The sequence below is a fragment of the Nyctereutes procyonoides genome, unplaced genomic scaffold, assembly GCF_905146905.1.
Source record: "Nyctereutes procyonoides isolate TBG_1078 unplaced genomic scaffold, NYPRO_anot_genome, whole genome shotgun sequence".
In the NCBI taxonomy this organism is placed as follows: Eukaryota; Metazoa; Chordata; class Mammalia; order Carnivora; family Canidae; genus Nyctereutes; species Nyctereutes procyonoides.
In genome coordinates, this window is record NW_026575121.1 from 57,581,431 (window position 1) to 57,607,603 (window position 26,173).

At 39.5% G+C, this 26,173-nt stretch overlaps 1 protein-coding gene across 1 annotated transcript in view; it reads left to right on the forward strand.

The window, feature by feature from the left end:
* The window catches only part of MYO16 (myosin XVI), a 444,013-nt gene that overhangs the window by 228,082 nt on the left and 189,758 nt on the right, over nt 1–26,173 (forward strand). Inside the window, exons 18-19 of the mRNA XM_055335623.1 lie at nt 802–873; nt 3,206–3,347. Of these exons, the coding sequence (XP_055191598.1) occupies nt 802–873; nt 3,206–3,347 (214 nt within the window). The remainder of the gene's footprint in view (nt 1–801; nt 874–3,205; nt 3,348–26,173) is intronic.

Below are 26,173 nucleotides of genomic sequence, written 5' to 3' on the forward strand. Positions count from 1 at the left end.
CCTTAACCTCGTGGGTGCGTAGCTTTGCAGACGTGCCAGTAGAGGGAGACACAGTACGGAAAACTCTGGCAGAAGAACCACCCCCCCCCCTTTTCTGCGGGAGTAGAATGCAGAGTGGGAAAATATATACATTAATAATAATTGAAAAATAATAAAAAAAACGGTATCCACTTCTTATAAATCGTTTGGGGAATGAAGAACAACATGTACATAATGTTCTCCTGCTTCCCACATTTACAGAGTTGATTCTTAGGCACATACTTGGGTTTATTTATGTTGTTCTCAATATTCTCCCCCCCCCCCCCATCCACCCACCTTTGCTGCCCAGTGTATTTTGGGGGCATGTTATTAGCTGAACATTTTAAACAATACGTTACTTCCCTTCAAAGGTCTTGCCAAAAACCTCTCTCTCCCCTTTGAAGTTGCTTTGTTAGTCACTCCCAGATTTTTTTCAAGATACCTTCAAACCACAGATTGTCAGTGAGCATCATGTCTTCACCTTGTATCAAAGTAATTTAACCAGGGACTGGGAGAAACATTCAGGGCCACCTGTGAGGGCAAGGAGGGAAGAGACCTGTAATGATTTTCTACAGGAGCCCGACCAGCTCATTAGCATTATGATTACTAGAAGATATTTCTCTAGTGTACTTTGATACTTCAAGCACTTGTTCAGTGTTTTGTAATCCACACAGTTCCTAATGGGGCTATATAATAAACTAATAAATAGTAACTGTAAAGTATCAGGTTCACCCTCAAAAAACATATACTAACTTTATGCTTTCAATGCTGCTTTAATTTTAGTGGCTGGATTGTTACAAGTATCAACTGAGGAGCTGGTATCTGCTTTAACATCCGATATCCAGTATTTTAAAGGTAAGTTCTGCTAGACTCTGATGTTTACCTTTGTGCAATCTGTGGTCTTCTCCCAGATACAGAAAGCCAATGCAACCTTCCTCTCCCCACCTCATGTACCTCTTTCCATGCACTGAATGCCGAAAGAGAAATGCATGATGAACCCATTTGGTCACCTGATATGGCTCTGTGTTGTGAACCTTGTTAAGTTCTCGAGAGACCATTTCGGTGAATTTGTCACCTTTTCTAGCTAATCGGTCCTTTTAGACAAATCGAGTCATCAATCCAACAGGACATATTCAGGTAAATGATTGGAACGGTTTGTGTATGCCATGTCGCCACCCTGGTCAATGAAGACTTCTTCCTTCCTCTGCATTGTAAGTTGTAAGAAAAGCTGCGGTGTATTGGGCACTTGTGAACCGACAGGAGAGGTGCCAAGTGCTATAAATGTTGGTATTTTAACATTTCCACACGTTGCTCTGAAGGAGGCATAACTTTTTCTTTAGAACAGATGAGAAAACTAAGGTTCAAAGAGACTCAATAACTCTGCACATCAGATCACTAGTAAAGGCATGTTTGGAATTCGAATCTAATGCTGCCGGAGTGCTGCAATGACTCTCCGTACGCCACACACATCTCTCTCTATTCAGTGGTTTCCCACGTGCACTTCAGGTGTTCCCAGGAGATATTGCTTTACCAGCCTTCCTCTTACTGAGAGTTTGAGGACTCATCCTCCCCCTGACCTTTCTTTCTCGAAATCACCCCTGTCCTTACCTGGTGCTCCTCTTGAACATACTTGCAGATATTTAGTATGTGACTTACCACTCCTGCCTCATAGCTCCATAGGGTTCCTATCCAGCTCTGGAACTTAATGCATCTCCCCATTATCCAGACTTTTGTGCAAAAGTCATTTTGGTGCCTCTTCCTCCTACACCTCGACTGATGCCTATCAGCTCTGCTTCACACATCTCCCTTGGTCTCACTACCTTTCCTTCATTTCTGACACCACTACCTTAATATGTCATTCCTTTCCTAGATCACGGAACAATATCCTCTTTAATTTTTTATCTGGCCTTATCTCATACTGTCTACCTTCCCCAATGGCTCAGGAATGGTCTTTCTGAATCATATTCTGCAAATATGATTTTCATCCATGGACAAGAGCCTTTCAGAGATGCTCTCAGATCATCCATTTGGGATAGCCCAGCACGCCCTTTATAATTCAGGTTTACCTCACATTGATGCTTTATTCTGACCCATCTTCCCACCAGCCCTGGCATCTAATTACATCATTTCTTGAACTTCTCCAAAATCATCATGTCTCATGATGTTTTGAGAAAATTTGAACTCAACATTAATACCTAGAATTTACTGTTTGTAAGTTTTTCTGCTTACACCATCCTCACATCCTTACTAAGCTACCATGTTGCTGACCCTTCAACACCCTCAATCATGTTTAGTCTAGAGACCATAATTCTATAATGTCATAAATGCCACACCTGCTTTCACAGCCACCTTATTTGTTGATCTCGATGGCCTTTAACTGACAGGTCTCTGAATCTTCCTCACCTGCTGTGTTTTTTTTTTCTTTTATCTCTGCCTATCTGGTTCTCCTGCATCTCTACCTCCATTGACCAACAGCTCTTTCAGCCATTATTTCACACAGTAATCATCTTATTACTTAACCCCCTGCTCAGCCACGTAGCACAGGTTAGTCAGGCTAGCCACAGCCACACAGTATGAGTGCTAGATGCTTCTCTGCTCTCTAGCATCAAAGTTATCACAGGCTCAGCTCCAAATCATCCTCACCTGTTCCCCGCCCCCCTTGGTTTCTTCTGAAAATCTTATCACTCAAGATTTCAATTACCGTCTCTTAGAGAATGACTTGCACAGTTCTATCTGAAGGCTCTAACTTCTTCCCAAACTCCACACACACATTTTGGTTAGCTGGACTGTGTCTCCGAAAATATTTAAAATATGACAAATTTTCCAGATGGCCAGGTTTCCAAAGGCCTTGAGGATGATTCATATTCAAACCAGAGAGCTGTTTTCAGAAATCCTGTTAAGGGGGGCCCAACAACAGTTGGTTCCCTAATAGAAAGGAAATTACAGAGCCTGCATCGAGATCCAAAGCTATGCTCGGGGTCAGTAGCAAATAATACTGCAGTGTACATGGGCCTCACTTTGGGAAACATTTTCAGTGGCAGACACCTCATTTGTTTAGAGCTGTCACATGTTTTTAACATCTTTTGGCATATGAGATTGTGTAAGGAATAAAATAGGTGTGCATGGCCTTGTTTGCCTTGAAATGAGTGAAGCCTCGTTCTACCTCTTAGCCTTTCTGCCCTTCCAGGAGATACCATCATACGGCGACACACTGTGGAGATGGCGGAATTTTACCGGGATCTCTTGGCCAAGTCCATGTTCAGTCGTTTGTTTAGCTTTTTGGTGAATACCATGAATTGTTGCCTCCACAGTCAAGATGAGCACAGCAGGTAGGATTGGCAGACACAGGTCTGCTCTGTTATTCTTGTTGTAGCCGACTTAAAAGCACCTCTTACAGGTGCTCTATAATCCAACGCGACACTATAATGAAAACATTTCATTTTAACAAGTGATTTTACCTAAAGGGTTTCATTGACTCTTTCTTAGAGATTTAAACCCCCTCCTCCCACCCACACACATTGGCGAATTAATCAAATCATATCTCATGCATGGGGATGCACATGCATTCTCTCTGGTACCAAGAAATTTTAAGAATTAATAGATCTGGGAAGAAGACTAAGAATATCTAAAGCACTTACCTTTATCTAAAGCCCATTTCCTCTCTTAGGACCAATCGAATGTTATGTTTCCAATTAGTAAGTCTTCCTATTTTGTTCACTTATTTGCAGATTATTTGACAGGAGGTCTCTATGGTAATCATTTTGAGTCATAGCCTTAACCACTTTTAAAGCAGGAGCTTTTCAGGACTATTTGATGATCTAAAAATCATAGACCTACAATGTCATCTCGTTAATGGAAAACTTTGTTAATATTCTTGTCAGTAACAATGACTTTGAGCAGGCCGTTGAGAGCAGAATTGCATCCAGAAGTCTTCACCCGTATGCATATCTTTGAATGAAGCCTTTTGAGAATTTCTTTGTTGTCCACATAGAGTTCTTCACCAAATTCCTAAAAGTTGCTGCCTTTAGAGGTTTCAAGGAAAACACAAGAAGTAACATGTATTAATGGGACAGTTCTTAAAGAAAAGTAGACATCTCAGAAGACTTTAAGGACAAAGGGATATGGAAGTCCTCATTAACATGTGTATATATAAATCCCACAGCTTGCGGATCAGCATATTGCAATACAGTCTGGGATTTGTGATACCCGGTATAGTATTATCAGTATTTTAGCAGTTGTACCTTAGAGTTTGGTGTGGTGAGGATTCTTGGATTTATAATTATTTATTGTCAGTTAATTTATAATTTTCCTTAAATATGAAGATGATTCATAGAATGATATTAATATGCTGTCTTGCAAATTAATCTGGTGTAAAATTATTGGCTGTTCTACTGAAATTGACATTGAAAAAAATTAATATCATAAATCCAGCTACACATGGCAACTTTTAGAAAATTTCCATTTGACATTCACTTTTTTAAAAGATTTATTTATTTATTCTAGAGACAGTGAGAAAGAGAGCATGCAAGAGGGGTAGAGGACTGAGTGAGAGAGCAAATCGTAAGAAGACTCCATGCTAAGCATGGAGGAGCCCAATGCAGGGCTTGATCTCACAACCCTGAGATCATGACCGGAGCCAAAATCAAGAGTCAGATGCTCAACTGGCTGAGACACCCAGGTGCCTCTCCATTTGGTATTTAAATCTTACAGAGCCATAAATTTATGTAATTGGGAAAATTTAGACATAGTCTCAATATTTGACTACACACACAGGAAAGTATACAAACATAAACCTTGGAAAGCATATTATTTCTCTTTCAGTGGGAATATTGCCACTGTGTCAATATGCAAATTTATGGTGTTAGTGCTGTCTTTTAAAATTCTTGACTAAGCAAATGAATGAGGACAGGGATTAGTAGGAAATTAGTAATGATTTAATGTTTTAGAAGTTTAACTTAAGAAGACACACTATTCTCAGATGAGTCATAATTCCCATGTTTTTCTCTCATTTCTCCCCTGGGTCACCCAAACCTAAATTTAAATCTCAAAATACTCCAAAGAAAGGTTATGTTTGCAGTATTTCTAACTCATTGAAATTCATGGAAAGCTGAAGGATTTGTAAATTTACAGACCTATTTCCTAAGTCTCAGAGAGGTCTCAAAATTTGGATAAACTTAGGCTTTGACTGTTTATGAATCTCTCAATTTTTTGAAATGTGTAATCATGTCAAAAACATTATATAAAAAATGTGTATCCCCATGGTTCAAGTTGGCGAGGACTCTTGATGTTGATGGGGAGTATTTTTCACACTACATTTTTTTGGTAAATTTTGCAAGAAAAGAACAACTATAAATAAGATGTACTGTAACAAGTTATTAAAAGAAAACAAGTGAAATTGAATCCGATGAAATGTTCTTGGAATGCTGGACTCATTTCCTGGATTACAGCAAAATAGGTACAATATTAATAGTATTATACACTTCAAAAGATTTTACTCTCTCTACCTAGATTCTTTTTTTTTTCTTTTTAGATTTTATTTATTTATTTATGAGAGACACACACAGAAAGGCAGAGACACAGGCAGAGGGAGAAGCAGGCTCCCTGTGGGGAGCCTGATGCGGGATTCCATAAATGACCCCTGGATCATGACCTAAGTCAAAGGCAGATGCTCAATCACTGACCCCACCTAGATTCTAAATACGGTTGCTTCTAAGTTAAAATCCTGAGGTATAAGGTGGGAGATGCTGATGATTAGTTAATTATGATGAACCAAAGCATTGGCCATATTTACTTGGCCAGAATCAAGCCAGTAAGATTGCAGTGTGGATATCTGTCAGTCTGTGGCATGTCATGGTCTTGATGTCTGTGCAGGCCTCTGGCACTGGCCACACAGGCTGGGGATTGACCAGGCTGGAATAGCTCTCATTCAGGCAGGCATACTTTGTGGTCAGGGAACCCCAGAAATTGAAACACACTAAACTCTATTTATTAGGCTCAGTTGACAATAATTTGGTCTAAGTAGGCAAAAAGGAATAATGATAAAAGAGTAATAAAACCAATATATATAGTGTGTTGTATTATATACATTATTATATATAATGTATGTTTAATGTATATTATTATATCACATATCATATACATTATATATGCTCTATACAATATAATATACTCTTATATATTACATATTATATAATATACTGCATATAGTGTACTATGTATTATATATGTTATAATAATATACTACATGTATTTGTTTAAAACTTTAGTTTTAAATGCATGCATATAAACCACCCTCAGAAGAAATCCCATCAGACAGCCAAGAACAGCACAGTTACTGTGTGAGCAGTGGCAGCTCAAGGAAATTGTGAAGTGTGGATGTCCTGCTTCTTCATTACCCCTCCCGATGCACCTCCCTTCAAGAATTCCTACATGAATCAGAGTTGTGGCATTTTAACCATTTTCTGAGGTGTTTCTTTCTCCAAACTGTAACTTTGACCTCTAAAGTAAAGGGTACGTAGGGTTAATACAGCCTTACATGAAGCCAGCATGCTCCTGCTCATGGTCTTGGCCCTGTGGCTGCTCCCCCTTGTGTCTGCCCAGCCCCCACTGAGCTTGCTGTTGCGTCCCATCCTGTGTCCAAGGGCACGCAGTGTTTTTGTTGTCTTTGGGGGGCATTAAACTACTGGTGCTCACCTTCCTGTCTGATTCTTTTTTTTTTTTTTTAAGACTTTACTTATTTATTCATAAGAGACACAGAGAGAAGCAGAGACATAGGCAGAGGGAGAAGCAGACTCCCTGCAGGGATCCTGATGCGGGACTTAATCCAATGACTCCGGGATTAGGACCTGAGCCAAAGGCAGATGCTCAACCACTGAGCCACCCAGGCATCCTCCCCCTCCTTTTTTTAAAGCTTCCTGTCTGATTCTTAATCAATTGATAAACAATGGAGTTACATATTAGGAGCCAAGACACAGATTCTGTGGATTCTGTGAGGGAGGCAGCGGACCCCAGAGCTGCTGCCCGAGTGCAAGCAAGCTGTTTCTGACCTCTGCTGTCAGACAGGCTGGCTTGCCAGTGGGCCCGTCAGCTCCAAGCCTCCCACCAGGGCCTCCTCCTGCACGCTCCAGTGGAGGAAGGCCCTCCGTGAAGAGGCCAGGAGAGTTAATACAGCCAGTGGAGCTTCTCTCCATGAAAGAAAATCCCAGGACCAGGGACAGCATCTCCACTTAACGAGATGTGAGTGTTAAGAGTTGATTGGCTCTAAAGACCAAAGGCCCATCTGATGCAAGAAAGTGTGTAGGCTCTGAGACTCCTGTGTTGAGTGGTTTGGGTCTTTTTTTCTTTTTTTTCAAAAGGATAAATTGAACCCATCTGCCTTACGTGTGACAGTCCTCCCCTCCCTGCAGCCAAGATGTGGCCACTAGATAGGTAGGAGGCCCTTGTAACTTACATGTAACCTGCTACTTGTTCACATTTGGTAGATACTATTCAACAATGAAAACATAATTTTAAATGGTAGGGAATAATTTCTTTAAAAAACCCTGATAAGAAAGTAGTTACATTTTATCTGACTTTTCTAGTAGTATTTGGTTTCAGCACCCAATGACCCATGTAGGCATAAACAAAGTCCATGTTTAAACAACATGGAGGCCTATATGCAGAGTCTTATAACCTCATATGGAGAAAATTGGCAACCACTGAGAACACTGGAAACACCACCTTCTATTCCACTCTTCACTGGCCAGTTTTCTTCCTGTGAATCCAAAGCTGTGTTATTAGGTCCCTTCCCGGGGATACAGCTCTTCTCCCCGAGGAGAAGTCTTTCCTTGGATTCTTCATTAATTGCAGTCAGACCAACATGGTGGTCTGCTTCTCAGGAGTCCTTAAGAGGATTCCCAGGGTCCCTTTTTCCCAGGGAGTCAACTTCCCTGATCAGGAAACCACAGTATCCTTCAGCTTTACGCTTCTCCTACCTCCTGAGTGGGCACAGTCACCTGTCTGCTCTGTGATTGCAGACATGATGTGCAAACACTATACTTCTGACAGTGAGTCTTCCTGCAGCTCTAAGCAGGTTCTTTTCCAGGGTCTACTGGCTGCGTTCCAGAACATCATCTCAAGCACAAACTTTGTGGCATAGAGAGGATTCTGGATAAATTTCCTTACTACTTCCCTACTCCCGTGAATTATTCTTGCCTCTTCATTGTAGAAATATTTCTCCATTTTGTGATATTGGTTGGACATTTTTAGCAGAGCATTCAAAATGGAAAGGCTTACCTGTAAAAACCTGTTGTTCCTTTACTTAATAACATTACAAGCCTTTTGAAAAAGATAGTAGGGAGACATATTAAATGTATCTTTCATCTGAAAAAACAACATTGTGGACAATATTACATTTGCCCACAAGAAAGTATTTCTTTTATTGTGTCAACATAAGTAAAATTGTCCAACTTTTCAGATCTGTGGTGTTATTACTTATATTGGTGTAACCACCATATTAAAAAGTGATTTGTGATGTACTGAAAACACATGTTTTTCTCATGCCTCACCTTTCCTTAGAGAGTGTCATATGAGGAGAATATGTTTATGGCCCTGGGAAAAAACAGAGGTAGGTCCCAAGCCTGTTCTGCTCACAAATTACAGTGCTGTGAATCCTTTAAGTCACCAAATATCCTGTTGGAACAGAAATTAGAAATGTCTCAAGGGGCAGCTGGGTGGCTCAGTGGTTGGGTGTCTGCCTTCGGCTCAGGTTGTAATCCCAGGGTCCTGAGATTGAGTCCCACGTCGGGCTCCCCGCAGGAAGCCTGCTTCTCCCTCTGCCTATGTCTCTGTCTCTCTCTCCCTGTGTCTCTTATGAATAAATAAGTAAAATCTTTAGAAAAAAATCTTTAAAAAAAAAGTGTCTCAAAATCAGAGTCCTCTCTCCTGCTACTGGGCTCATGGTGGTGGCTCAGTACCTTCCAGGAAGGGAGCAAAGTGGGCTTCGATGCCTATAGCTACTGTGGGAGATGAGGGGAGGGACAAGGAAGTGAGGGATGTCTTGATAGCTGGAGGATGGTCATCCCTGACCCTTTCGGACTCCTCACAGATTCCCACACTATACCTCTCCTTCTGCAGTCCTCAAGGTGTGAGAAGGACGATCATTCATCTGTTACCCATGTGTCGCCTCTGCCTGGGGCAGTCCATTCAGCAGAGGCTCATAGCACAGCGGGCTGGTCCCCACACCTTCCCAGGATTCTAAAACAAGATGACTACTGGTGATTCTAACTAAAGCAGAATGAGTAATAAATACCTTGATTTAAAAAAATGATAAAATAATTTTGGCAGCTCAGAAACTTGGACCTGTTTCATACCGCAACACTTAACGTCCCCACGATTGAAATGGCAATGTTAGATTTAAAATCACTGCTTTCTTCTAAAGTGAAACCTTCATCAGAGTTTTGGTGCAGACTTGGCTGCTCACAGAGGTGACTACAAGCTAGGAGGTTCTAGAGCAGCAGAGGGGTTGTAGGGACCTTGGGACAGTTGCACAAGTGTCTCAGACACCAACACCTATAGTTTATTTCACTCATTTTTAGCACATGTTCTGAATACAGTGGTTTACCTTCATGTGGCCAGCTGAGAAGCAAAACCTGTGAAGCGTATTCCTTTTTAGCATTGGACACACCCTAAGAATAAATAGATGGAGTGTTATAGATGGTTAGCAGATGGAGATGAGGAGGCCAGACAGTGGAGTGGTATTGATGGTACAGTTTACTTACTTACCTACTTGTGTGTTTGGTCATTCCTTCATCCGTTTGCTCATTCCCTCATTTACGTCTGTTTGTTCTGAAATCCACATTTTTGGGCAGCACAACTTAGCATGCAAATATATGCGATAAATAAACTGAGTTTCAAGCATACATATGGAGATTTGGGGGTTTGCACTGAGCCTTCAGTTTCTTAAATATGCTTATACTGTATTACGCTCTTACAATATTTTAGTTGAGCTAAACATAAATATTTAGAAACTTTATGATTAATTACACTCCGTTTCAGTGACTTATAGAAACTTTGGAAGAGTTCCCCAGAAATGTCTTCAGACACCAAAACCGATGGTTCATTTTATTCATCTTCATCCTGAGTCCTCATGTATGTAAGCTGGTGCCTCCTGGCTCCTCCGAGAACTTTGGTTGGTGTCCAGGGTTATCTGAGGATGAAGAGAGGAAACCAAGTTGTCAGCACTGCACCTGACACAGTGGGAATGGCTGCTTCGGTAAAATCCTCCTGGGTATGGCTGCAAAGGCTTCTGGTTTATGGAAATTTGTCTGTGGAGATGGAGGGTTCTGAAGAGATGCCAGTGGACATTGTGTTGGAAAGCCGGGCTATGGTCTAGTGTCTTTCGTTGACTTTTGGTTCAGTGACCTTCTTTTGGAGAGTGGCAACTAGAGGAAATACGTTGTTCTTTAGAAATAGCAATGTGGCCGTTCACATACACTCTGAACTCTGAGAGGTGTTTTACGTTTGCTTAGTCTCTTTACAAAAAGCAGAGACAGTGGATTTGCATCGATCAGTTTCTATCCTCTCTGCCTTTCTGTGCTGACACATCCATGACTTGCTTGCCGAGAGCCTGGCTAATTCAAAGAGCGGTGTGTGCTCCTCTATTATTACAGAAACGAGGTCCATGTGGATTAGAAATCATATTTCCCAGACAGTAGGAGTTCCTTGAGGAAAAATTCACATGACAGGACACCAGCTCCTACTTGTGGATGGGTGAGTGTGTGGTGCCTGGACTAGGTTCCAGCTGTGGGGCAGAGGAAGCATTGTGGAACAGAGAGCTGGTGCTCTGGGTACCTGGGGACAGGTGGGGGAATAAGGTCCAATTGGAAGGAAGGTTCCAGGGCTTTAAGTATGAAGATAATCCTGTCTTTTCCTGGGAGGTAGGGGGTCACCACCCCAGGAAATGTCCAGAGTCTTTGTCCTTCCATCCTTAGATTGATTATGGAGAGAGAGAGAAAAAAAAAGGAGGCTATTGAAAAGAAATCACTTGTGAGATTTCTCACACTATTAAATACCCCCACCCCTGCCCAGGATAAGTGTAGTGTGGGTTTGAATAACAACCAAAGTGTTGCACAGATATACCAGTGAGAAAGAAAGCCAGACTGTTTTAGAGAGAAGTTGAAGTTTTCTTCAGTTCTTTTCTTTTTTTCTTTGAATTCACATATCAATTCAACGATTTGATTCCTGAAATCATCAGTAGGATGTTTTCTGCATCTTACCCTGCTTCTCAATTCTCATATTTTAATAGTAAGGAAAAATCATTTTGTAAGTTAGCATGGAACCACCAGCCCAAGCGCCAAATGGCCCATGTGCTCCTCAGCAGTCTGGTTGGGGTCATTGCAGAGGACGGTGGTGACAGCAGTGGGGGCAGCTCCCCTGAGGGTCACAGATGATGACACACTATTTGAAATAAGAAAAGAAGAGCACATCCAGTGGGACGTAAATTTTAAGTGCTGTCATGATGCCAGGTGAGTCCATTCCTCTCCAGCACTGACAACGCTGGAGAGGATGTGAGCATCTAAATGAACATAGAGAAACTGCACTAAGATTGTAACGAGCAAGTTAATGTTCATCTTCAGAAAAATTGCACTCCTTCAAGAGATGAAACGTGCTATTCTTTCTTAATTAGAGAGAACAAATATTTCATGTAGGGAAAATGTAATTATAGCTTTGGAGAGTTCTGCAGGCTGGTTTAAAAAAGAAACCCATGTCAGCATTTTGGATAATCTGTATTTGGTCTGAAGACTGTCTAACTGAATGGCAGAGAGCCAGTCTCTACCTTGGTGCTCTGAAATGAAAATACAGTGGATTTAAAAAAAAGAAAAGAAAATACAGTGAATTAACTGGGTCAAGTAGATATATGGCTTAAGTTTATTTGGGAATTATCTTTTGTTCTGCTAAGAATTTGGTTAATAGTATATACTATTAATTTTGAATATTTATTGGTGCATATGCACATGTTTGTTGGATTTCCAAGGATTTTAAGTGGAAAGTAATATTTTTCCTGTTTATTAGAATTTGTAGGCAAATTTGTTGTGATTACCAATTTATCTCTCTTTGATGTAATCAGGTAGCACTTAATGTACTTATGAAATGTTACAGTGTCTTTCCTTGGGTCAGAATCTAATTTGAGAATCTGGTGAATGGCATAAACACACACACAGGCACAGAGTCCCTCACATAATTTCTGGGAATTAATAGACCTCACCCACCAAAACAAAATCCATGTGCCCAGACTGTAATAATTTCTTAATTTGTTGATCAAAGAAATTAAAAAATTCTGAATTAATACCTTAAGTGCAGTTCCTAGTCTCCTGTTAGCTCTTGAGGATGTTTAATTCAAATTTCTTTGGTAATGATTTTGTTGTTGAGATTTATTTTAATTAAAAATTATCTCTTAAAATCTTAGATAAAATCTGTGATTAAAAAAAACATACCCTGAAATACCTTCTAATAGAGTGACAGTTTTTAAAACACTAATATAACAGTAAGCATGTTCATGTATTCTGTAAGATTATATTGCATAGATTAGACTTTTAGCTGTAATCAAGTCTTTGTCAAGGATCTTGTCTATCAGTGACAGAAAGTCAGAAAGTCAGTTTGCAATGTGGTAGGAGGCCTGAATGCAGCTAAGGCAGAGCATCTTTCTGCTGTGCTGCAGGCAAGCCATTAAAAATATCTTTTGGATTACGACTCATACCTGCCCTGTTTGCACAGATCATCTATACTTTACCTACTGTCTTATGAAAGTTTCAAATCCTGTCTCTAGGTTGTTTGTTTGCTTGCCATAAGGGGGATTTGTCATTACTTCTGCACCTGCTCCTTGTGTTTCACTGGATGCATAAACATAGATTCCAATCAAGGGTGTGTGTGTGTGTGTGTGTGTGTGTGTGTGTGTGTGTGAGTGATTATATTATTCCGTATCGTTCTTAAATTATTTAGCCAGAAGACTTTTTTTTTTTTTCTTTTAAATGTCAGGCGCAACCTATGGCTTCTTAAAAAGGACTTTTAAAAGGCTATGTAGAACGTAGCCATAATGTTTACACATGGTTCTTGGGAAGGTATAATTTGTTTTGTCTTTTGCAAGGAAACAAGGTCATACTGGGCAGGGTAACTCTTTGTGCTACAAGTTTGGAAATAAATCTTCTCCAAAGTGGCAGCCATTGCGAGCATCCTGGGTAATGAGAATTGTCCAACACTCGAACTCAAGATTCTCAAAAGGGCACAACAGTGTCATTACCCTGCCATGCTACCCACAGATAGGTCGCCTCTGCTTTAGCTGTGGGCTTGCCATCATTCCCTGCAACTGGAGGCTTTATTTTATTTTATTTTTTACCTTTTGTTTTATTTTTTATTTTATTTTTTATTGGTGTTCAATTTGCCAACATACAGAATAACACCCAGTGCTCATCCCATCAAGTGCCCACCTCAGTGCCCGTCACCCAGTCACCCCCACCCCCCGCCCACCTCCCCTTCCACCACCCCTAGTTCGATTCCCAGATTTAGGAGTCTCTCATGTTCTGTTTCCCTTTCTGATATTCCCACTCATTTTTTCTCCTTTCCCCTTTATTCCCTTTCACTATTTTTTATATTCCCCAAATGAATGAGACCATACAATGGTCTTCTCCGATTGACTTATTTCACTCAGCATAATACCCTTCAGTTCCATCCACGTCGAAGCAAATGGTTGGTATTTGTCATGTCTAATGGCTGAGGAATATTCCATTGCATACATAGACCACAGCTTCTTTTATCCAATCATCTTTCGATGGACACCGAGGCTCCTAACACAGTTTGGCTATTGTGAACTATGCTGCTAGAAACATCGGGGTGCAGGTGTCCCGGCGTTTCACTGCATCTGTATCTTTGGGGTAAATCCCCAGCAGTGCAATTGCTGGGTCGTAGGGCAGGTCTATTTTTAACTCTTTGAGGAACCTCCACACAGTTTTCCAGAGTGGCTGCACCAGTTCACATTCCCACGTAAGAGTGTTCCCTTTTCTCCGCATCCTCTCCAACATTTGTGGTTTCCTGCCTTGTTAATTTTCCCCATTCTCACTGGTGTGAGGTGGTATCTCATTGTGGTTTGGATTTGTATTTCCCTGATGGCAAGTGATGCAGAGCATTTTCTCATGTGCATGTTGGCCATGTCTATGTCTTCCTCTGTGAGATTTCTCTTCATGTCCTTTGCCCATTTCATGATTGGATTGTTTGTTTCTTTGGTGTTGAGTTTAATAAGTTCTTTATAGAACTTTATAGAACTTGGATACTAACGCTTTATCTGATACGTCATTTGCAAATATCTTCTCCCATTCTGTAGGGTGTCTTTTAGTTTTGTTGACTATTTCTTTTGATGTGCAGAAGCTTCTTATCTTGATAAAGTCCCAATAGTTCATTTTTGCTTTTGTTTCTCCTGCCTTCATGGATGTATCTTGCAAGAAGTTGCTGTGGCCAAGTTCAAAAAGGGAGTTGCCTGTGTTCTCTAGGATTTTGATGGAATCTTCTCTCACATTTAGATCTTTCATCCATTTTGAGTTTATCTTTGTGTATGGTGCAAGAGAATGGTCTAGTTTCATTCTTCTGCATGTGGATGTCCAATTTTCCCAGCACCATTTATTGAAGAGACTGTCTTTCTTCCAGTGGATTGTCTTTCCTCCTTTATCGAATATTAGTTGACCATAAAGTTGAGGGTCCACTTCTGGATTCTCTATTCTGTTCCATTGATCTATGTGTCTGTTTTTGTGCCAGTACCACACTGTCTTGATGACCACAGCTTTGTAGTACAACCTGAAATCTGGCATTGTGACGCCCCCAGCTATGGTTTTCTTTTTTAAAATTCCCCTGGCTATTCGGGGTCTTTTCTGATTCCACACAAACCTTAAAATAATTTGTTCTAACTCTCTGAAGAAAGCCCATGGTATTTTGATAGGGATTGCATTAAACGTGTAAATTGCCCTGGGTAACATTAACATTTTCACAATATTAATTCTTCCAATCCATGAGCATGGACTATTTTTCCATCTCTTTGTTTCTTCCTCAATTTCTTTCAGAAGTGTTCTGTAGTTTTTAGGGTATAGATCCTATACCTCTTTGGTTAGGTTTATTCCTAGGTATCTTATGCTTTTGGGTGCAATTGTAAATGGGATTGACTCCTTAATTTCTCTTTCTTCAGTCTCATTGTTAGTGTATAGAAATGCCACTGACTTCTGGGCATTGATTTTGTATCCTGCCACACAGCCAAATTGCTGTATGAGTTCTAGCAATCTTGGGGTGGGGGCTTTTGGGTTTTCTATGTAGAGTAGAAGAAGAAGAGTAGCGAAGAAGGAGAGTTTGACTTCTTCTTTGCCAATTTGAATGCCTTTTATTTCTTTTTGTTGTCTGATCAACTGGAGACTTTAAATAGGATGTGCTTTCCTTCTTCCTGAGTCAGATGAAAAGGAAGGACTTGGGATCCCTGGGTGGCGCAGCGGTTTGGCGCCTGCCTTTGGCCCAGGGCCCGATCCTGGAGACCCGGGATCGAATCCCACATCAGGCTCCTGGTGCATGGAGCCTGCTTCTCCCTCTGCCTGTGTCTCTGCCTCTCTCTCTCTCTCTGTGTGACTATCATAAATAAATAAAAAAATTTAAAAAAATTAAAAAAAAAAAGAAAAGGAAGGACTTTACTGAAAACAAGGGACATGATTTTTCAGAATATCCGCACTCCTCCATCACTTCAAGTATGGAAGAGAACGTGTACAGTTAACACCTGACTATGGATTTAAGTGTTTTCTGCTCTTTGGGACTACCACATCACCAAATAGGTGATCTGTAGTGACTCTCAACAGTGTGGGGTGGTGCAGGACTCAGTGACCATTGCAAAGTAAAGGAATATTAAAAATAATTTAAATCTCTTTGCCAAACCACACACATCTTCCTTATAACACTCAAGGAAGTGTAGGGAGAATTTGAAATGCCCCTCCATTTTTTTTGAGTATTAAATAAGTGAAGAAACAATCTACATGGTGATAGAAAAATAGAGTAAGAAGAAAATCTCTAGAAAGTAAATTTTTTCACTGTTATTTTGATAAATTGGTAATTAATTTTTCCAAGAAAACATCTGACCAGATAATATATTGAAACTCACTTAATAATCCTAAGTAAAATCTCATTCTTTCTCTCACTCTCATTTGTTAGGTATTTTATAAAATCCTCTTAAAAGTTCAGAAAAGGGGGTTGCCTGGGTGGCTCAGTTGGTTAAGTGTCTTTCTTCTGCTCAGGTCACAATCTCAGGGTCCTGGGATTGAGTTCCACATCTGGCTTTCTGTTCAGCAGGCAGTCTGCTTCTCCCACTCCTTCTGTCTCTGTGCTCTCTCTCTCTCTCTCAAATAAATAAATAAATAAAGTCTTTTTTTTTAAGTTCAGAAAAGGTCATAGAGGTTATCTGTCCTCCTTTACAGACACAAACCTGGGACAAAATGAAACTTGCTTCTGAAGTTAGGATTGAAGGTGTAAATGAATCTGATTAAAAGCCAGATGTTTACTTATTAGTTTCACTTTTCTCCCTCAACAATTTAGTTAAATGACCATGAAGATTTAGGCTCTTTGATGGATATTACAAGTCAACAAGATTTGCAAGAAAAATAATCTAAACGTCTAGACTATCAGTTCATCAGCAATTAGGAGTTGGTCCTTGATATTTTGTACATTACCTTATCAATTATAATGTAAAGTACTTATGTCTTAAAAAATTATTGTTTTGAACTTGTGTTATTAATTCCCAAATGTCTCAGAGAAATACTCAAAACACCTGCTGTGCATTTGTGGGAAAATGAAAATAGACTTCTCCAGGGTTCCCCCCACTATTTAACATATGATATCTTTCTTCATTAACAGTCTCTTTTTGGAGGCGGGGGGAGATGTACTGATCAAGAAGAGTACAGAGAAGTATAGCCAAGTCTCTCACTTACCTACTGTCTAGAATTAACACTGCTAGCATCTGCCCCTTCTGCTTCAGATTTTTATTAACATAGAAGAAAGAGGAAATTGCAGCTAAAACCTCAGTGTCCTTTTGTTTACCAACAGATTCATTCTTCCCCTTCCACCCCAGAGACAACAATGTTATCAATTCCGTGTAAATTTCCCACAGTTTTTTAAAATTTGTTTAGATGCTGTTTTTTTTATTACAAATCTATAATATTGTGAGTCATTAAGTATTGCAGAAATGCTATCCACAGTACATTTATGCTACATTTCCCTTTTTAAATCCACACGGCTTTTGTGAGTTATCTGTATTGATACATAAAAAGCTAATTCAGTCTTTTTAACTGCTGCATTAATTCACTCTGATGAAAATAACACAATATTTTCATTTATCTCCCTTTCAAGGGACACTTAAGTATCTTTTCTTTTTTTATCAATTAAAAACAGCGTTGCATCCTTGCACATGTCTCCTGAAATATATGTTTAGAATTTTCCCTGGGGTATATATTTAGTGGCAGGATTGTAGGGAGAACATTAGTTTGCATTTCCCTAATTATGAGTGAGGCTGAACCTGGCACTGTGGGTTCTCCGCCGTCCCATGGTGATGGTGCTGGTAGAGATGCACAGTGAGATTTGCTAAATGATGCACAGTAGTCTGACGTTAGAGGCCTGTCATAAATGTCCTTCTCCTATGCTCAAGGTTATCTTACATTTTTTCCTAAAACCCTTATAGACTTTCAGTACATCAGGAACTTCTGTTCATATGAAGCATTGATATAATTTTATATTTTTGTAGTCACATAGTCCATTATCCCTACCCCAACTATCCCCAATTATTAGAAATGTTTTTTTTACTCCTCCTCATTCTTAATCTATTTTACTAAAACTGTATCAATAATATATTGTTTTAATAAGTAAGTTCTCATAATAACTTTTTATTTTCATATTGGTTTCGGTTATCTCTGGGTCTCTATTTTTGCACATGGATTTTATAATCACTTTGACTCAGTTCATAAAAAAGTTCTTTGGGGATTTTGAATAGAAATGTACTTATAGATTAGTATGAGAATTGGCGTCTTTAGATTATTGATTCTTCCATAAATATGATCTATAGTTCTATTTATTTAAATACTTTTTCCTTAAATAACGTTTGTACTTTTTATCAGTTTCTTGAACATTTTTATTTGATTTTTTTCTATGTACTTCATACTTTTTGATATTTTTCAATTACATTTAAATTTGTTTATTGGAACTCTCAATCTTGCATTTCATATGTTGCTCTTCTATCTAGAAACCCTGCTGACTTTTCTTATTAGTTCTAATAATTTTCCCATGGAATACCTATTTTCTAGTGCAAATGATCGTAATTACTTTTTTTCTCTTGTCTCTTTTTTCTTCTTCTTCTTGTATTGCATTGGCTACCACTGTCAGTACAATGTTGATAATTTGTGGTGAAGTGAATATTCTTTTCTTTCCAAATTAATGTAATATCCTTAAATATTTGCCATTGGGTAAGCTGTTTACTTAGGGTTTCAGTAGGTAATTTTTCCTGAGTGTTTTCAATCAAGGATGATCAGTTTTGTATAATGTTTTTCCTCTTTGTATTAAGATTATTATAATTCTCTCCTTTTTTTTGCTCATGTGGCAAATTATATTGATGTGTATTTTTTATGTTGAATAATTCATTTATAATGTGAACTCTATTTGGGTATGATGTCCTAGATTCAGTTTTCTAGTCTTTATTAAGGATGTTTACATTTATTTTCATTGGTGGTAGGAGATTCCATTTTTTTTCCTTCTTATACAATCTTTTGCTATCAGGTTTATGTGAAAGAGTAAATTGGGTAGCTTTCTCAGTTTCTCTCCTCTCTAAAATAGTTTATGCTAAATGAGGATGATATGTGCCTTGAATGTCTGGTGCAAGTCTTTCTAAAATCTTTTAGGGGGACTCCTGGGTGGCTCAGGAGTTGAGCATCTGCCTTTGGCTCAGGGCGTGATCTTGGGGTTCTGGGATCAAATTCCATATGAGGCTCCTCCCGGGGAGCCTACTTCTCTCTCTGCCTATGTCTTTGCCTCTCTCTGTGTGTCTCTCATGAATAAATAAATAAAATATTTTTAAAAAATCTTTTAGGGAGGAGGAGGGTGGATTGCATTTTGAATACTAATTATTTTAAAGTTTATAGGTCTAATCAGATTGTTTTGTTTCTTTTGTTGGGTCATTTAAATTTTCTAGAAAATTTTCCACTTTAATATTTTAAATGTATTCATCAACTAAATCACAGCTTTGTTTTATAATCCTTCAGCCTCTCCTGTAGCTGTAGTTTGACAACTTTGACATTCCTGGTATTTATATCTTTGCCCCAATATCACTGATGAATCCTGCTTGGAACTTGCCTATAAGAATTATTTATCTTTAAAAAAATCATTTTTTCACTTCTTACATTAATGTTATTTGTTTTACTAGGTCCTGAGGTTTCATTATATCTCTTTCAACTTTCTTTGAATTTTGCTCCCTTTTTTTTCCGACTCCCTGAGTGAAATGTTTATCTCCTATTTTTCAATGATTTTGCTGAGCCTAAGTCTATAAAGCACCTCCCAAGGACCTAACACCTTCCAGACGCTTCTCATGTAATGCTCCCTTTGTTGTTTAGTTCTAAATATTTTGTCTTTATGCTGTTTCATGGATAAAATAACAAAACAGTTTGTCAGAAAAATAAATTTGACACACCATGTTGTTCCCTCCTTCATCCAAACTGGGAAGTTTTTTTCCCATTAAATAATGAGATTTCTTTGATTCTTATGAATATAGTATGAGTGACTTCTATTTCTGTATAGACTTATTTAAATCATGGTGCTATTGCCATGACAACGAAAACTACACAATTTAGCAAAATATCTGAGACAAACCTGCTTTCTAAATAATTCTCCTTCTGCTCCATTTCCTTACCAAAACACCCATATGTATAATGATTTCCTGAAGAGCTAAGAACCTTTTCTCTGTAATTGTACATTTGTTTTTCATTATTTTGTGAGATCCATTTTTTTCAAATAGAAGGATCAAGAGGCATGAAAGATATTAGAGTTTTGCCAAAGCATCATGTATGTTAAAATGCTCAGAAATAATTTTAAATTACCATATAATAAATACAAAATAATGGTTAAAATTTTACCACCCTTGTTATAAAAATTACCATATACTGTGGACGCAATAATGGTTAAATTTAAATATTAATCATGATAATGTGATAAATTGTTTCAAGAACAGTACAGCTTATTGAACCAATAAATAATTATGTACTTTCTCCTTAAGTACATGTTTTCAGGAGATGGAAGAAAAAGATTTGTCATAACTATGAGAGTATGACATTTTTAGTATCAAACAGGCGTTGTTTTTCCTTTTTGATAATGACTATCATATGATTTGCAAATATTATTGGAGACCCAAATAGATTCAACAAAATGTGAAGAAATCCAGTGATTTATAAGGCTAATAAAAAACCTTCTAGCGTTCTACTTCTCTAGCTCTTTCTCGAGCCAAGATTGCAGAGGCTAAGGCTTGTATATTTTATACAAAGGATAAAATTCATTGCATCGCTAGCCATGCCCGCTCTCTTGCTTCATTTCTAACTGGGGAAATGCATTTGGCCTCTTTTCAACCCTCTGATAACCTGTCCTGCTCAATAGAGTTCACCAAATCTGTATTTATTATGCTCCCCTGTGCCTGTCATTTGAGCACAGTGGCAGTTCTGCCAGAATAAATAATGCTGCAGTGCCACACAGAAACGAGAGCAGAATGTCCCATTCTGGCGCTTGGTGACCCTGCCTCTCCCCACGGAAAACACCGGGGAGGAAGTGGCAGGACCACTATTTAAATATCATTTGCCTTTTTCCATTGCAATTTTCTAAATGAGGAAGATGTGCTTTTTGACATTTTTAGTTTTTGTCGGCTCCGTGCTTTTAACTTTCCTCACTTCACGTATATACCATCTTATTAAAAATACATTTCCAAGCCTGACTTCCGTGTGGATGTGATATGTTATAAAGTGGTGCTTATAGGGGATCCCTGGGTGGCTCAGCGGTTTAGTGACTGCCTTTGGCCCAGGGTGTGATCCTGGAGTCCCAGGATTGAGTCCCACATCGGGATCCCTGCATGGAGCCTGCTTCTCCCTCTGCCTGTGTCTCTGCCTCTCTCTCTCCCTGTGTCTCTCATGAATAAATAAATAAAATTTAAAAAACGGGGGGTGCTTATAAAAAATGGGCACAATTATCATGGTTATCATGTATTGGATATTGCCTATAAATGAGCTGGGCTTTGAACTGAGGATTATTGCAGTTAATATTGACATTAGCCATAAGGTAAGTATTGCGGTCTCCCTGTTTTGGGTACAGAAATTGGAATTCAGAGAGGTTTAGTAAGTGACTTTAGTCACACAGCCTGGAAATGATGGACTTGATGTATAAACTCCAAAATTTTGGGATCAAACCCTGAGTATTCCCCAAAATGCTTTCCACATTGATGACAGTCAGAAGAGTGATAAGGAAGCATAATTTTAAAACTAACGTTTTAAATTCCCTTTTGAAATATAGGTGATTTATTTTTTTCCAGTAAAATTATTCAAGGTTTAAAATATTTGTGTATGGACATGTACCCAATAGTAAGGTTGTTCTCTGCTTTTTTTTAATCTGGGCTTTCAGCAGTCTGCACGGTGCTTTGCAAAAGCAGGTGTTCTGCATATATTCATTGAAAAGGTGAATGAACTAATAAATTAGTTAGTCAGAAGCCACTCTCAGGAGAAGCGGCTTTGGTAGATTGCAAAAACGGTCCCAGTTGTTTATTCTATGGCCATGACTTTCAGCACTTTTCTTATCAAGACTTAAGTCTACTTCCCCTCGCTTTGAATTTGAGCTACCTTTGTGACTTGCTGTAGCCAAGAGAATACAGAAAAATGTTGATATACCAATTCTGAGCCCTTATGTGAGTCTATCTTTTTAGATCCCCGTTCAGTCCCATGTGCTTAAGTCTGGGCTCGCTTTCAGTGAGAGACACTCTGTAAACCAGCCAGTAGCCAGCCAACCCCAGGCACTTGGGTGAGGTCATCCCACACCTGCCAGAGGACTCAGGGATCATAATAAATATGTATTGTTTGTAGTCACTGAGTTTTGGGACGGTCAGTTATCCAGCAGCATCCACTTGCCACAAATCACAGTCTAATTAATTTAATTTTTATAGCTCCTCCTTTGAACCACAAACTGTGAGTATGCAAACTGGAGAAAAGCCAGCTCTCCAGCTCTGGGGTCATTTGAGAGATGCTGAGATTCCCCCCGCACACACACTTCCCAAATTCTCTGTTGCCTCATCTTCTCGGCCCGCAAATCCCTAACCTTTGGGAAAGGAAGACTTAGGTTTCTCAAAACTTCCTATTAAATTGCAAACACATCCTGAAGTGCTCTTCAAAACCCTACATAGCTAGAACCTCATAAGAGGGAGGGTATGGGTGCAAAGAGAATCACTAGAATGTAGAAAAGGAACTCTATTAGAGAAGCAGGATCCTTTTGCACACATGTATCAACTCAGCATGTGGGACACAGGGTACACACAGTACTGTGTGTCTGTTACATCTCAGTGAAACCCAGGAAAACAGAAGAGCATGGTAAGAAGATGGAGCAGCACTGTATCCTGTGGTCTCTAGCTAGTGGATTGAAATGCTATGTTGATTATAATAATTTTATCATTTATCTGAGTTTTACCTTTTTAAAAGTGTAATAGGAAGCGAGAGATCTGGATTCCTATTTTGAGCCTGACACTTAACACTGAAGAAATCTTCAGCAAAACTGTGATGTCTTGTGAAACTTAATTGTACCAATCCCTAATATTGTAATGACCTCATTTCATATGCCTGCAAATGGAAGCTTGACCTTCATGGGTCTCTGGCTTGTTTTTGGTTTCAAGACCTAGGAGTCTGTGATTCCCAGTTGGGGTAAGTTGGAAAATACCAGTTATACTTAAATATTTGGTAGCTCTTAAAATATATTTTGCTGGATAAATTGGGCATATTCATAAGTTGCAGGACCCCAGGATACAGTTTTCTGATTGGGGTGGCTAACATTGGATTGGTTTTATGTCACATGGTATTTGATGTTTGTTTTGACAATTTAAAAAAAGACACCTTTTTTACTGATACTGCCAGTAGAGTTGCATTTTAAAATAAAAAGTAGTTGCATTTTTAAATCAAATAGTTGCAAATAGTTGCATTTTTAAATCAAAACTACGTGTATCTCAGGGCCAAAGACTAAATCAGAACAATTATAATTACCTAAATTATCATGACCTAAACTGGTTTGAAGTAGAGAAGCAAACACCAAATATACAACGTTTTTTTCTCCATTCTTCCCTTTCTCCTCCTCCTTTTCACTTCATCTTCTGTCCCCACCTGAGCCTTAGATCAGAACCACAGAAAGAATTGGGAAATTCACACTAGGATGGTATTTTCTAGAGAATGAGTTCTATGGAATATTAGTCCAAGAAGCTCATCAAACAAAACGTTTTCAAGAAAGGGTTTATATACAGCCAAGAAAGAGTTGTGCATTCTCTTGGAGACGCATAGAGCACAATGTGCTGAGGAGCTTTGAACCGGAGCGAAGAGCATCAGGTTTAGTTGACCAGAGGACAGAAGACATATTTGAGAAACTCGTTGATAGCCAACTTAAAAAAACTGAAGGATCCCTGGAACCCAAAGCTACTTGCCTTCCAAGACTCAGGTCTTCTACAAGTGTTAGTATGCAAAGAACTCACTGTTAGGAGAGTAGCGGCTGACCTCTCCCAGCTCACCACTCCCCCAGATCCACTGCAAGTTGCTTGGGAATAGGCACCAAGTCCTAGATTCCTAACTATTGGCAGGCTGAAGCACATGGTGAGGCCTCACCACACCATTCAGTTATAAGATGAAATAGTGAGGAGCTAGCCACAGACTTCTCCTTTGACTCACCAAGCGATTGTTGTGAGTCCTTCATCACCTCTCATTGCCAAGAGTTAACACAACTTTCTATAGCATTCTTAGTGCGCTGATCTAACATTAAGGGAAAGGAAAATAGTATTAGTTAGCCAGAAGGTCTAGTTGTTCTAGGAATTTCCCTAAATACCCATGGAGTTGAATGGCCTGCTCTTAAGGCTTCATTGGCAGCTCCATAGTGTCTCCTGTGACATGTTATTGAAGAAACCATCCCTCTGCATTTGTGCTCTAACTACTTTGCCCCATGATGGGCCACCTCTGAATTGGCCCTCCCCTTCACAAATTAGGCTAACATGCATCAAATTCAGTGGATCCCTGAGTCTTACTAGAACTGGAAGTACCATCATTGACAGATAAATTTTAAAAGCTGCAGATCAGCTGGCACCTATAAATACTCATACTAATGACCTTCGTTGACTCACCTCTTCTGGTAGCTCTACCCTAACAAATCCAAGCTCCACAGAAGGGCTAGTTCCCCACTGAGAGTCTAGACTCTGCCTGTGTTGGGATCACCACCACAAGCATTGCTTCTGTTCACACACAGGGGGCCCCTTTCCCAAAATTAGTCATCATCCCTCTTCTTTGAAGATCACAGAACATTGCAGATGAAGGCGTTTGATGGTGTCCAGGGAATGACTCTCACCCAAAGTGCCTGGATTACCCACCCCTGCTGGGAATCCTGGCTTTACTCTGCTTTCCAGACCAGTCTCCCCTGGTGGGGTCTGACATCTTTTGAGTTTCCCTACATTTTGTCCTGAGCACTCTCTGACTGACCTTGGGCATGTATCTGACCCACCATCGCCCCTGTGAACTCAGGCTCGGCAAGAGCCAAAACATATGTTGCAAATGTGCATTCAGAGCTCGCTCTCCCTTTAAGCCTGCCCTCTCTTTGCTGTGCAGGGATCTGTTTGTGATATGCATTTCCTGGGTCTCACAGCCTCCTACCAACCAACACAAACTATAAGCAAAGGAGAGGAATCTGTCTTCTTGATGTAAGGTTGGAAGAAACATTTCCTTGGAAAGACAAATGAGCTACAGAATTTCTGTATCACCAAGGATGTTTTTATTTTGACAGATGCCAATTTACAAAAGATAGTCCAAATGCAGCTACAGGAGCCCAGTTTAGAGGCCTATAGCTACAACACTTCTCACTGCATTATATATGGATATAATGATCCAGTTGCTCGCTGACTTTGAGAGAGCAGGGATACACCCAAGTAACCTACAGCTGTGTTGATTTCATTTCAGTGTTTTGTTTTGCTTTTTCAAAAAGCTTTCAGGCATGGTGGGCTCCCTTGGCTAATGTGTGCCCTAAAGGAATTCCATCACCCCTTCTTATACCAACATAAGTCAACCATGAGGAGCTTTCCTGGAGATTCTCTCTGACTTAGTTATTCAGAAAATTGGTATTTTTGTAGGAGGGGCTTAAGTCCTACAGAGCATCCCCCAGAAGTGCAATTCTACTTTCAAAGAGCAGTAGGTAGTGGCCAAGAGTCAGCAGACATGGGAAGAGGGTAGATATAAATCTCAAAAGTAAATGAGAATAATCATGGGATAAATGCCATTAATTACATTCACCTGCTTGAGGAATATATTTCCATCTCTTCCTTAACCTCTGGGCCACTCAAGCCTCTTGTTTGTAATTGTCTTCCCTACAGATGTCTTTATACTAATGTTTAAACTTGGGACTTGAGCCTCCTGTAGCAGCCGGAGTCTACCAGGAGAAGGGGTGCTGTACTAACGTCTAACATTAGACTTGGCAGCATCAAAGAAAACCTACATTTGTACGCAGCTCATTTGACAAACATTCACCTAGAAGTCTCTCCATCCTCACCATAACTATGGTCCTACTGTACACATTTTTCCCCCTGTTCTACTGAGATGTAACATGGCCAAAGTGTGTTTAGTTCAGTAGATTTTACACAAGCAACGTGCCTGTGTGACCTTCACAAAGACTGGAAGGTAGAATGTCTGCAGTGCTTTGGTAGGCATCCTTCATGCACATTTTCTGTCCATTTTTCCCCCCTCAATGTTAGGTAGGGGAGGGGCATCCACAATATTGAATATAGCAGTAGTTCCTTCTTACTCTGTCCCTAGGGAATATTCCATTGTAAACATATGTCTGGACACACACCCCTAGTGAGTTATTTCTT